At 40.0% G+C, this 12,711-nt stretch overlaps 1 protein-coding gene across 1 annotated transcript; it reads left to right on the top strand.

Moving 5' to 3' along the window:
• The first annotated feature begins 6 nt into the window (after positions 1–6).
• Positions 7–12,711, top strand: LOC112076004 (transmembrane channel-like protein 6). The gene is made up of 9 exons (XM_024142904.2): positions 7–151; positions 5,210–5,307; positions 7,855–7,950; positions 8,137–8,212; positions 8,667–8,800; positions 9,227–9,403; positions 9,569–9,647; positions 9,759–9,863; positions 12,373–12,711. The coding sequence occupies exons 4-9, from the start codon at positions 8,204–8,206 to the stop codon at positions 12,376–12,378; spliced, it is 510 nt and encodes a 169-aa protein (XP_023998672.2). The 5' UTR covers positions 7–151; positions 5,210–5,307; positions 7,855–7,950; positions 8,137–8,203; the 3' UTR covers positions 12,379–12,711.

Below are 12,711 nucleotides of genomic sequence, written 5' to 3' on the forward strand. Positions count from 1 at the left end.
GACCTTAAACAGCACTCTTACTCTGAGACACTTGATACTGTACATCCTGTTTTTATACAGGAACTTACTGCTGAAGGTGAGCATTCTTGGAGTACTGTGTTACCATTGGCTGGGGYAAATTGCAGCTGAACCACAGCAACATGGTCTGCAGGTAAGACACCTGATACTTGTCACCATGCTGTCTGTCATAAAACAACATGTCACCTTCAAATTAAGGTCGCATTTCATGGAAACATTAGTAGCTAAGAACTTATGGCAAAGTAGTAGTAGGGGACAGTTCTACATTTACTAGGGGGGCTGGTCCAACTCAACTCATCTTTTGTCATACAAAAGATGTACCTCCCTCCTCAGCTTAACTATTTCTGCATGACCCTCCCCTTTTCACTGTAAAATAAATTGCACACCCTCCCCCCTCATAGAATTAACTCAAAATAATGTTTACGACCACAAATAACAATAACTGTATTAACCCTGTGTTTATAAACATGGATATCAACTTTGCCACTTCAGCATGCTTTTGTGGCACGATTGATGCCATGCAGGTTGAGGGTTGGRCGACCACCACGGAGGAGKTCCCTGTCTGTTTCATTACACTACCATCAGAGCCGGATGCAGACAATGATCAGCTAGGGGGAAATCAGATTTAACATTTTAATACCATATGTATAGCTATGTCAAATATATGCGACACATTTTCCACCAACAGGTTTCTGTGCCAATGCACCACACAACCAATAAACAAAGCATACCAACTTCATGCATTTCAATATCATGGTTTGTGTTTTCAACACCACAACAAATAGACTGACAATCTTGACCAACTGGAAATACATCCCTCCCTACCTTGTAGGCCTACCCASTATTGAACGCTTGTGTTGACAATCTCRGAATGTCATWAAACTGTCATTTTGGTGTTTTGTAACAGATGTCTCTTTCCATTTGTCAYATGGCCGTTGCACAGTTTGGATTGATAGATTTTTTTATTTATATTTGTCACAAGTCCTCAACTGGCAGCTTCAATAGTACCCACAAAACACAGTGCGTCGAGCGCGAGACGTGTGAAGAAGCGACTGCGCGATGCGGCCTTCTAGGCTGAGTTCCTCTGTCCATTGTCTGTGCTCTTTTGCCCATCTTAATCTTTTCTTTTTATTGGCCAGATATGGCTTTTTCTTTGTAACACTGTCTAGAAGGCCAGCATCCCGAGTCGCCTCTTCACTGTTGACGTTGAGACTGGTGTTTTGCGGTACTATTTAATGAAGCTGCCAGTTGTGGACTTGTGAGGTGTCTGTTTCTCAAACTAGACACTCTAATGTACTTGTCCTCTTGCTCAGTTGTGCACCGGGGCCTCCCACTCTTTCTATTCTGGTTAGTGCCAGTTTGCACTGTTCTGTGAAGGGAGTAGTACACAGCGTTGTACGAAATCTCCAGTTTCTTGCAATTTCTCACATGGAATAGCCTTCATTTCTCAGAACAAGAATAGACTGATGAGTTTCAGAAGAAAGTTCTTTGTTTCTGGCCATTTTGAGCCTGTAATCGAACCCACAAATGCTATGCTCCAGATACTCAACTAGTCTAAAGAAGGCCAGTTTTATTGCTTCTTTAATCAGCACAACAGTTTTCAGCTGTGCTAACATAATTGCAAAATGGTTTTCTAATGATCAATTAGCCTTTTTAAATATAAACTTGGATTAGCTAACACACCTGCCATTGGAACACAGGAGAATGGTTGCTGATAATGGGCCTCTGTAGATATTCCATACAAAATCAGCCGTTTCCAGCTACAATAGTAATTTACAACATTAATAATATCTACACAGAAACAAACAAAAAATTATTTCAAGGACATTTCTAAATGCCCCAAACTTTGAACGGTAGTGTGTGTGTGTTGTCACACAGTACAAAGATTTTTAAGTGACCGGTATTGCACAATAAAGTCGGTGACTTATTTTCCATTGTGGTCCCTAATTTTTAACAAATACATTTACATAGATACAGACACATTACAGTGATACAGGCACATTAGAGAGACAACAAATGCTTGACATCCGTATGAGGGGGAAGTTTAAGTGCAATTCTTACAAGCTTGTTTTGGCTGGTCTGTAGCTTATTCTTTAGATGTTTGGGACTGCTGGTGAACCAGATATGTGCAGCATAATCAAAGTGACACTGGACTAGCGCACTTGCCAGACTCTTTATGGTGGCTAGCTAGGTTTCCATCCAATTGGCATCAGATTTTCATGTTAATATTCTGTAATCTGCATCAAAACTATATGCTCATTTTCCCATCAGAGTTGTTTCCATCAAATGTACTTTTACAGTTAAATTCCCATGTACCGAATAATAAATAAAGTGAAATGGGTTTCCATGGCATTTTCAACTCTAGGCCTACTGATGGCTGTGTCACAAAGTCTGCGTAGCTGTAGTGAATGTACCAACTCTAGTACTGGCACATGCACTGTAGCCAGCAGCTCGCAGATACAGTGGTGGTATAGCTTTACTACATGATGAGATTATTTATATTTGTCAAACATCAGCCAATCATCGATCATCATGTCACCAGAATAAGACCCTCTATTTATTGAAAAGGAGCATCAAGTTCATCACAACTTATTTCATCTATAGCCTAATAAACAGCATGCGTTCCCATGACGTCGTGACTTTTTTTTTTATCCAACATGTACTTTACTTGCATTAAAAGGTTGGATGGAACCTGGTTAATCTCAAGCCATTTTGACGATGCTGGAATGATATTTTGGACAAATGTGCGCAGACCTACAGGAGAGTTTTGAAGTAGCTAATCAGATTAAAACATTGACTGGGTGTGTTAATTCCACATATAAAAGGTAATGCATGTTAAAAGTTAATTATAAATATTTAGGCTACATAAAGCATGGTTCTTGATGTAGATTGATGAGGGGGAAAAAACGATTTAATCCATTTTAGAATAAGGCTGTAAAGTAACAAAATGTGGAAAAGGGGAAGGGTCTGAAGACTTTCTGAATGCACTGTAGGTGCGTGAGGAATAGTAGCTTGGATTGCAGAGGAGTCAGAGCACACATGAAGCTTTCCTGAATAACTGAGCCTGCCAGGAGAATACTGTATGTGGCCATATTTTATAACAGGACGACTTGGGAGAATTGATGATCTGCAACAGAACACATCTCAGGATTCAAGTCAAAATACAGCCAGACTAGTCTTACTGTGGCATTTCTAGACCTTTTTAAACTGCCCAGAGTAGATCCACCAACTGATCCAAATGGAATGAAACATTCAAATCACAGGGCTTTTGCGCCATTCATCAAGTTACTGTACATATTCACTGCAGCCTAGTGTAGAATGTTGTGCTCACTTGAAAACAATAGTGCAATTATTAATTGTAGTGTTGTAGTCTAGGTGGGATCATTATATTGTCCCTTAATAACAAGATCAAGAGGTGAGATTTTTGACCTGTGTGTTTCATGGCTTCACTGTTGTAAAACTGACCATCCTGCCGATCCTCGACTTCGGCGATGTCACTTACAAAGTAGCCTCCAATAACCCTACTTAATAAATTGGAGCAGTCTATCACAGTGCTATCCTGTTTGTCACCAAAGCCCCATATACTACCACCACTGCGACCTGTACTCTCTCGTTGGCTGGCCCTCGCTTCATACTCGTTGCCAAAACCCACTGGCTCCAGGTCATCTACAAGACCCTGCTAGGTAAAGTCCCCCTTATTCTCAGCTCGCTGGTCACCATAGCAGCACCTACCTGTAGCACGCGCTCCAGCAGGTATATCTCTCTGGTCACCCCCCAAAACCAATTCTTCCTTTGGCCGCCTCTCCTTCCAGTTCTCTGCTGCCAATGACTGGAACGAACTACAAAAAATCTCTGAAACTGGAAACACTTATCTCCCTCACTAGCTTTAAGCACCAGCTGTCAGAGCAGCTCACAGAATACTGCACCTGTACATAGCCCATCTATAATTTAGCCCAAACAAACCTCCTCCCCCTACTGTATTTATTTATTTATTTTGCTCCTTTGCCACCCATTATTTCTATCTCTACTTTGCACTTTCTTCCACTGCAAATCTACCATTCCAGTGTTTTACTGCATATTGTTATTTACTTCGCCACCATGGCCTTTTTTTTTGCCTTTACCTCCCTTATCTCACCTCATTTGCTCACATTGTATATATACTTATTTTTCTACTCTATGTTTGTTTTACTCCATGTGTAACTCTGTGTTGTTGTATGTGTCGAACTGCTTTGCTTTATCTTGGCCAGGTCGCAATTGTAAATGAGAACTTGTTCTCAACTTGCCTACCTGGTTAAATAAAGGTGAAATAAAAATAAAAATCGCGCATTGATGCACCAGGCCTCTCTGCTGCCTATCAGCTATTCCTTTTTGTTCTTCTGGATTCATATTGAAAATGTATGCAGCTTTTATGTGTGGTATGATTGCCTATTGCAGATATGGACATACGATCCAACTACAACTATTGTCACTGAATGGTGTACAGAGCGCAGAAAACCCTAGTGCATAAGGGAAGTACCAAAACTCCTTGATATAGGGGAGGCTCATCTGCTTGCATGAGGACATTTGGCAAGGATGGAAGAAATTATATTATAAAACCTGCAAAAGACAAATGTAAACCTGTGGGAAAAAAACTCCCTACCCTCCTCTGTGCCCAATACAAAATATACATAAAAAACTCCCTACCCTCCCCTGTACCCAATACAAAATATACATAAAAAACTCCCTACCCTCCCCTGTGCCCAATACAAAATATACATAAAAAACTCACTGCCCTCCCCTGTGCCCAATACATAAAAAAACTCACTACCCTCCCCTATGCCCAATACAAAATATATATTAAAAAACTCACTGCCCTCCCCTGTGCCCAATACTAAATATATATATTGTTTAAACTCACTACCCTCCCCTGTGCCCAATATAAAAAAATACACAACCCTCCCCAAAGCACCTTTAAAAAAAAAAAAAATGTTGAAAAACCATCCCTTATTTTGGAACGCCCCCCCTTCACACACACACACACCACCTCCTAATGTAGGCCTTGCAAGTGAAGCAATTTTGCTGTCCCACAAAATGAGTTCCCATATTTGGGATAGTATAGACTCTTTCAGATGACAATTAGTCTGTTAATGAGTTCCCACCACAGCTGTTGTAATGTAACTTTTGGCATTGGTATCTTGGTCTGTTTCTACAGTGCTGGGAGAGTTTTGTTGGTCAGGAGCTGTATCGTTTCCTGCTCGTGGATTTCATATTCACGGTTCTCTACACAGTCTTCGGAGAATTTATTTGGAAGTAAGAAGTGTTTTGTGGTAATAATTCCTGTAAAGACTGTACTGATACTCTCCTCTGTAACCCCATGTTGTGGAGATTTGTTTGGTTAACTCTACAGTACCAGTCAAAAGTTTGGACACGCCTACTACTTTGGACACGTTTTTCTTTATTTTTTAACTATTTTCTACATTGTAGAATAAGAGGTAAGCCATCAAAACTATGAATAACACATATGGAACATGTAGTAACCACATTTTTTTAACAAATCTAAATATTATTCTTCAAAGTAGCCACCCTTTGCCTTGATGACAGCTTTGCACACTCTTGGCATTCTCTATGTAGTCACCTGGAATGCAGTTCAATTAAAAAGTTAATTTCTGTAATTTATTTTCTTCTTAATGCGTTTGAGCCAATCAGTTGTGTTGTGACAAGGTAGGGGGATGTATACAGAAGATAGCCCTATTTGGTAAAAGATCAAGTCCATATTATTGCAAAAACAGCTCAAATAAGCAAAGAGAAACAACAGTCCATCATTACTTTATAAGACATTAAGGTCAGTCAATCCAAGTTCATTTGATGTTACCAGCCTCAGAAATTGCAGCCCAAATAAATGTTTCAGAGAGTTCAAGTAACAGACACATCTCAACATCAACTGTTCAGAGGAGACTGAGTGAATCAGGCCTTCATGGTCGAATTGCTGCAAAGAATCCACTACTAAAGGAAACCAATAAGAAGAAGACTTACTTGGGCCAAGAAACACGAGCAATGGACGTTAGACCGGTGGAAATCTGTCTTTTGGTCTGATGAGTCCAAATGTTGATTTTTGGTCCCAACCGCCGTGTTTTGTGTAGACGCAGAGTAGGTTAAGGATGATCTCCGCATGTATGGTTCCCAACGTGAAGCATGGGAGGGAGGTGGTGTGGGGGTGCTTTGCTGGTGACACTTGTGGTGGTTAATTTCTGTATTACCAAATGAGGAGAGGCAAACTTCACACACAAGTTATACTTAAACTACATCTTTAATAATAAGAGCTTTGCAATAGCAATGACTTCAATGATGTCACTTTCAATGGTTCATTAGAAATGGTGCAACACAATGGCTACTGAGATCTTTTATAGCAAAGATACACCCCTCTCAACCTACATGACGAACAACAGATACATAGAATGGTCACAAGGTTAAGATTTGTATGAAAGGTATCTATAATACATAGCAGACAGCAACTGCTGTGTCAACATCAGTAAACCATCTCTCCACTCCAAACTGGAACCGTCTCTCCCTGGTACGGTATAGAACAGAAACATTAACTCATGTTATCTGGAATGCTCTTTAGGTTTTATCACCCAAAGACATGTAAATCTCCTCCTCAGTGTTATCTCATAGAGGCCCATCCTCAGTAGAACACACCATTATAAATGCAAAACAAGCATTATACAAGCATTATAACACAATCTTGCAATTCCACGACACACTGTCAGTGATTTATTTAGAATTCAAACACCTTAAACAGCATTGTACCCAGCATTCTGCAGAGATATGCTATCCCATCTGGTTTAACTTTGTGGGACATTACCCAACACACCTCTAGGCTGTGTAAAGGCTATTTGGCCAAGGAGGAGAATGATGGAGTGCTGCATCAGATGACCTGGCCTCCACAATCACCCGACCTCAACCCAATTGACATGGTTTGGATGAGTTGGACCGCGATGAAGGAAAAAGCAGCCAACAAGTGCTCAGCATATGTGGGAACTCCTTCAAGATGTTGGAAAAGCATTCCAGGTGAAGCTGGTTGAGAGAATACCAGAGTGTGCAAAGCTGTCAAGGCAAAGGGTGGCTGCTTTGAAGAATCTCAAACACTTTTTTGATTACTGTATGATTCCATATGTGTTATTTCATAGTTATGGCTTCACTATTATTCTACAATGTGGAAAATTAGTAAAAATAAAGAAAAAAACTTGATGAGTAGGTTTAGAATGAGTGTGTCTAAACTTTGACTGGTACTGTATATTCTACTATTTTCTATTCGCTCTACTTGCTCTTTGGAGATTCTATCTGGAAATATTTGAGTGACTGACCAGCTGAGCATGTTTTGGAGATGTTTATGTTGTAATTCATGTGCGATGTAACTGGTATTCTATTTTTCATTTTCACTGTTGCTCTCTGGGTAATTGTGAGGAAGTGGGTAGTGAAGTGTGCCAGAACTGTTGAGCGGTTGTTTGTTTCATATTCACTGTGAGATGTACTGACACGACTGTTTTAATGTTGACTGTGCTCTCCAGTCTTTTGAAGAATGGTTCAAGAGTCCATTACCTTCATTAGTCAGACAGCTAATCAGTAACCAATACAGGTTTTTGTAGTATTTGTATATGATTGTATTTCTGTTCTTGTCATATTTGCAGTCATTCTGTATAGTATGTTCAAGTTGTAACTGCCAAAGTGTATTTGTGAAATGGAAATTGTAAATAAGTATACATTTTTTATAGYAGTTGTGCGTGGCAGACCTGCTGAACWTGTTGTTTAGAATTRCTGTCAAATGTACTGATACTCCACTCCGTTTCCCCCCCATAGGCTGTTTTCTCAAGGAGTGCTGAGGAGAAGGAGGAAGCCCGTGTTTGATATCGCCCGTAACGTACTCGAGCTCATCTATGGGCAAACCCTCACCTGGTAAAATGCCTGTTCGCATGCCATGAGTCGTCTCACCTCGTATCTCTGTGACATAATTGTTTTTGTCATGCTACGTTAGATGCTGCAGGTGCCGTCAGCCCTGGGTCGTCTCTCTTTCTTTTGATGATAATGTCATTGAGGTTTCTGTGGTATTTATGTCTCCTTCTCTGTCATCTTTTCCCACAGGCTAGGCGTGCTCTTCACTCCTTTACTCCCAGCTGTGCAGATCCTCAAGCTGTTGTTGCTGTTCCATATGAAAAAGGTAGGTAGGRCCCAGCTCAAAGCTCCACCAATGTAACCATTACACAGTAAAGGTAGGCCCCAGCTCAGAGCTCAACCAGTGGGACTATTTCAGTGACAGTGGTACACTCCTCAAAAGAGGTCAAACTATCATGTCTAAACTCTGCACTTGTCTTAAGTCATAACCAGAGGCCCAAAAAGTGTTGACAAACGATTAGGTAAGTAAAGGTCCCGTCCAGAAACTTAAGGTCCCCAACTTAATTCCCACCCGTTCATGCTCTGTTTGCCTGTCTTCTCTCACCTTGTTCACTTTGGCCCGAGCCACTTCCTTCAGATGAAAATGAATAGGATCCGCCATCGCACTCAGTGGAAACCTCAGCGGTGTTAGACTCATTAGTCTTTCTTCTTTTGTCGCTGTTCGCCCTCCTCAGAGCTGTCTACTGGTGAACTCTCTTGTTGCTTTTCTCCCTCCTCAGAGCAGTCTACTGGTGAACTGCCAGGCATCCAGGAAGCCGTGGAGAGCCAGTCAGATGAGCACCCTCTTCATCTCTCTGCTGTGTTTCCCCTCCTTCCTCGGGGCCACCGTTTCTTTGACCTACACTATATGGACGTGAGTCTGTCCAACACACACACACACACACACACACACACACGAGCGGTGTCTGACACACACACACACACACACAAATATATCAACCTATACCAAATATATCAACCTATACACATGCACCTTTTCACTTTTGAGTCTATGTTGCTATGTTTCTCAAACATATTTTTTTATGCTGAAATGTGAGTGAGTTACCATAGTTCTATTAGGGATATAATTTCTGAACTGAACATTTTCAAAAATGTCTGGAAGTCACCTTTTAAAATGCAACATCCCTTCAAAAGTACGCATCTCTGGAATTGTGCTGGGAAGGACAACATGAACAGAAAATATATTTGAGCCAGAACAGTACGCTTCAGGTTGACACTGCAGTATGTTGTGGTCCACATGTTGCTTCCACTCTCCCCTTCTTCCCCCCCCCCCCCATAGGATTAAGCCCTCCTCTGGCTGTGGTCCTTTCAGGAACCTCCCCTTCATGTTCCACTCAGGCAAACAGTGGGCCCAGGAGCTGAAGAGTACCAACCCCAAGCTGGCCTGGCTCAACTGGGTACACAGCTGCTTGGTGGAGAACCCCCTCTTCCTGTTCCTGATGGCAGGTGTCTTTCTGTGAGTCAGCATCCCTCAAGGCCATTCTTTGGACTGCTCTGGATATTTCTTGTTATGTGCCGTTTGGCTGACACTATTATGCAAAGCCACTAACAGTACAGTGTATGTTTTCAGTGTGTTACGTTCACCTACCTGGCAGTTCATCTTTCCTCTCTTTTTTTTCAGAATGGTCATTTACGTTCAGACCCAYATTTTAGACGGCCAAAGGAAAATAATCAGTCTGCTACAGGAGCAAATAGAAAATGTGTGTGTGTATATGTATAGACAAAAAAACTTCTGTTTCATTAAATATTCTTACAAAGAGTACTGTGATCTGTGTGTTGATGGTTACTCATCTGTTCTTTCTCATCACCAGGAGGGGAAGGACAAGAAGTTCTTAATTACTAGACTGCAGGCCATCCATGAGAAGAGGCAGTATCCACTGTCCCCTTCCTCCAGGCCTCAGCCACAGGGCAGTGAGGTGAGTGACCCTGACAAAGCCGTGTTCATTAGCGAACGCAACGGAAAATGTTCAGCAACAGAAAATGTAAAGTTTCAGCAACAGAAAATGAAGTCCAGGTAGGCCCTCCCTGTTTGTGTGCTTTCTTCTGTTTGGTACCTAATGAACATGACCCTGTTGTATGACCTCCAAGAGCTGCTGCTATGATTAGTCTGTACCAAAACCATGGTGTTGTCTTCTGACAGATCTGTCTTGTCCGCAACACAGATTCAGGTTGATATGTTAGTCTAAAACAGATTCAGGTTGATATGTTAGTCTGAACAGATTCAGGTTGATATGTTAGTCTAAACAGATTCAGGTTGATATGTTAGTCTGAACAGATTCAGGTTGATATGTTAGTCTGAACAGATTCAGGTTGATATGTTAGTCTGAACAGATTCAGGTTGATATGTTAGTCTGAACAGATTCAGGTTGATATGTTAGTCTAACAGATTCAGGTTGATATGTTAGTCTGAACAGATTCAGGTTGATATGTTAGTCTGAACAGATTCAGGTTGATATGTTAGTCTGAACAGATTCAGGTTGATATGTTAGTCTGAACAGATTCAGGTTGATATGTTAGTCTAAACAGATTCGGTTGATATGTTAGTCTAAACAGATTCAGGTTGATATGTTAGTCTGAACAGATTCAGGTTGATATGTTAGTCTGAACAGATTCCGGTTGATATGTTAGTCTAAACAGATTCAGGTTGATATGTTAGTCTGAACAGATTCAGGTTGATATGTTAGTCTAAACAGATTCAGGTTGATATGTTAGTCTAAACAGATTCAGGTTGATATGTTAGTCTGAACAGATTCAGGTTGATATGTTAGTCTGAACAGATTCAGGTTGATATGTTAGTCTGAACAGATTCAGGTTGATATGTTAGTCTGAACAGATTCAGGTTGATATGTTAGTCTAAACAGATTCAGGTTGATATGTTAGTCTGAACAGATTCAGGTTGATATGTTAGTCTGAACAGATTCAGGTTGATATGTTAGTCTGAACAGATTCAGGTTGATATGTTAGTCTAAACAGATTCAGGTTGATATGTTAGTCTGAACAGATTCAGGTTGATATGTTAGTCTGAACAGATTCAGGTTGATATGTTAGTCTAACAGATTCAGTTGATATGTTAGTCTGAACAGATTCAGGTTGATATGTTAGTCTGTACAGATTCAGGTTGATATGTTAGTCTAACAGATTCAGGTTGATATGTTAGTCTGAACAGATTCAGGTTGATATGTTAGTCTAACAGATTCAGGTTGATATGTTAGTCTGAACAGATTCAGGTTGATATGTTAGTCTGAACAGATTCAGGTTGATATGTTAGTCTGAACAGATTCAGGTTGATATGTTAGTCTAAAACAGATTCAGGTTGATATGTTAGTCTAAACAGATTCAGGTTGATATGTTAGTCTAAACAGATTCAGGTTGATATGTTAGTCTGAACAGATTCAGGTTGATATGTTAGTCTGAACAGATTCAGGTTGATATGTTAGTCTGAACAGATTCAGGTTGATATGTTAGTCTAAACAGATTCAGGTTGATATGTTAGTCTGAACAGATTCAGGTTGATATGTTAGTCTGAACAGATTCAGGTTGATATGTTAGTCTGAACAGATTCAGGTTGATATGTTAGTCTGAACAGATTCAGGTTGATATGTTAGTCTAACAGATTCAGGTTGATTTAGTCTGAACAGATTCAGGTTGATATGTTAGTCTGAACAGATTCAGGTTGATATGTTAGTCTAAACAGATTCAGGTTGATATGTTAGTCTAAACAGATTCAGGTTGATATGTTAGTCTGAACAGATTCAGGTTGATATGTTAGTCTGACAGATTCAGGTTGATATGTTAGTCTGAACAGATTCAGGTTGATATGTTAGTCTGAACAGATTCAGGTTGATATGTTAGTCTGAACAGATTCAGGTTGATATGTTAGTCTAACAGATTCAGGTTGATATGTTAGTCTAAACAGATTCAGGTGATATGTTAGTCTAAACAGATTCAGGTTGATATGTTAGTCTGAACAGATTCAGGTTGATAGTTTAGTCTGAACAGATTCAGGTTGATATGTTAGTCTGAACAGATTCAGGTTGATATGTTAGTCTAAACAGATTCAGGTTGATATGTTAGTCTGAACAGATTCAGGTTGATATGTTAGTCTGAACAGATTCAGGTTGATATGTTAGTCTGAACAGATTCAGGTTGATATGTTAGTCTAAACAGATTCAGGTTGATATGTTAGTCTAAACAGATTCAGGTTGATATGTTAGTCTGAACAGATTCCGGTTGATATGTTAGTCTGAACAGATTCGGTTGATATGTTAGTCTGAACAGATTCGCGGTTGATATGTTAGTCTGAACAGATTCAGGTTGATATGTTAGTCTGAACAGATTCAGGTTGATATGTTAGTCTGAACAGATTCAGGTTATTTGTGGAGTTTTCTGTTAAATATTACATCGGTTTCCCTTATGTCATTTCAGGTTTAATATGTTTTAATGGAAGATTCAATTATTCCGGAGTAATTCGGATGCTGCATGTTGAATTTTGGACTCCCATCACATCAAGATATTTGGCTGCTATCAACGAGTCAAAGTGAACTCAAAGTGGAGTGATGTGTGTGGTGAAGGACATTGAGCCATTTCTTGTAGAATGTAACTAAGACTGATATGTGTTCAAGACTATCGGAATGTAAAGTAACTGAGACTGATATGTATTCAAGACCATCGTAGGTGGTGTTTGTAATAGTATGGTATTTCCAATGTGGGCCATAAATGGCTAATTGCCTTTTCTGAAAAATATATTAAAATACATAAATATAT

The sequence above is a fragment of the Salvelinus sp. IW2-2015 genome, unplaced genomic scaffold, assembly GCF_002910315.2.
Source record: "Salvelinus sp. IW2-2015 unplaced genomic scaffold, ASM291031v2 Un_scaffold3511, whole genome shotgun sequence".
NCBI lineage: Eukaryota > Metazoa > Chordata > Actinopteri > Salmoniformes > Salmonidae > Salvelinus > Salvelinus sp. IW2-2015.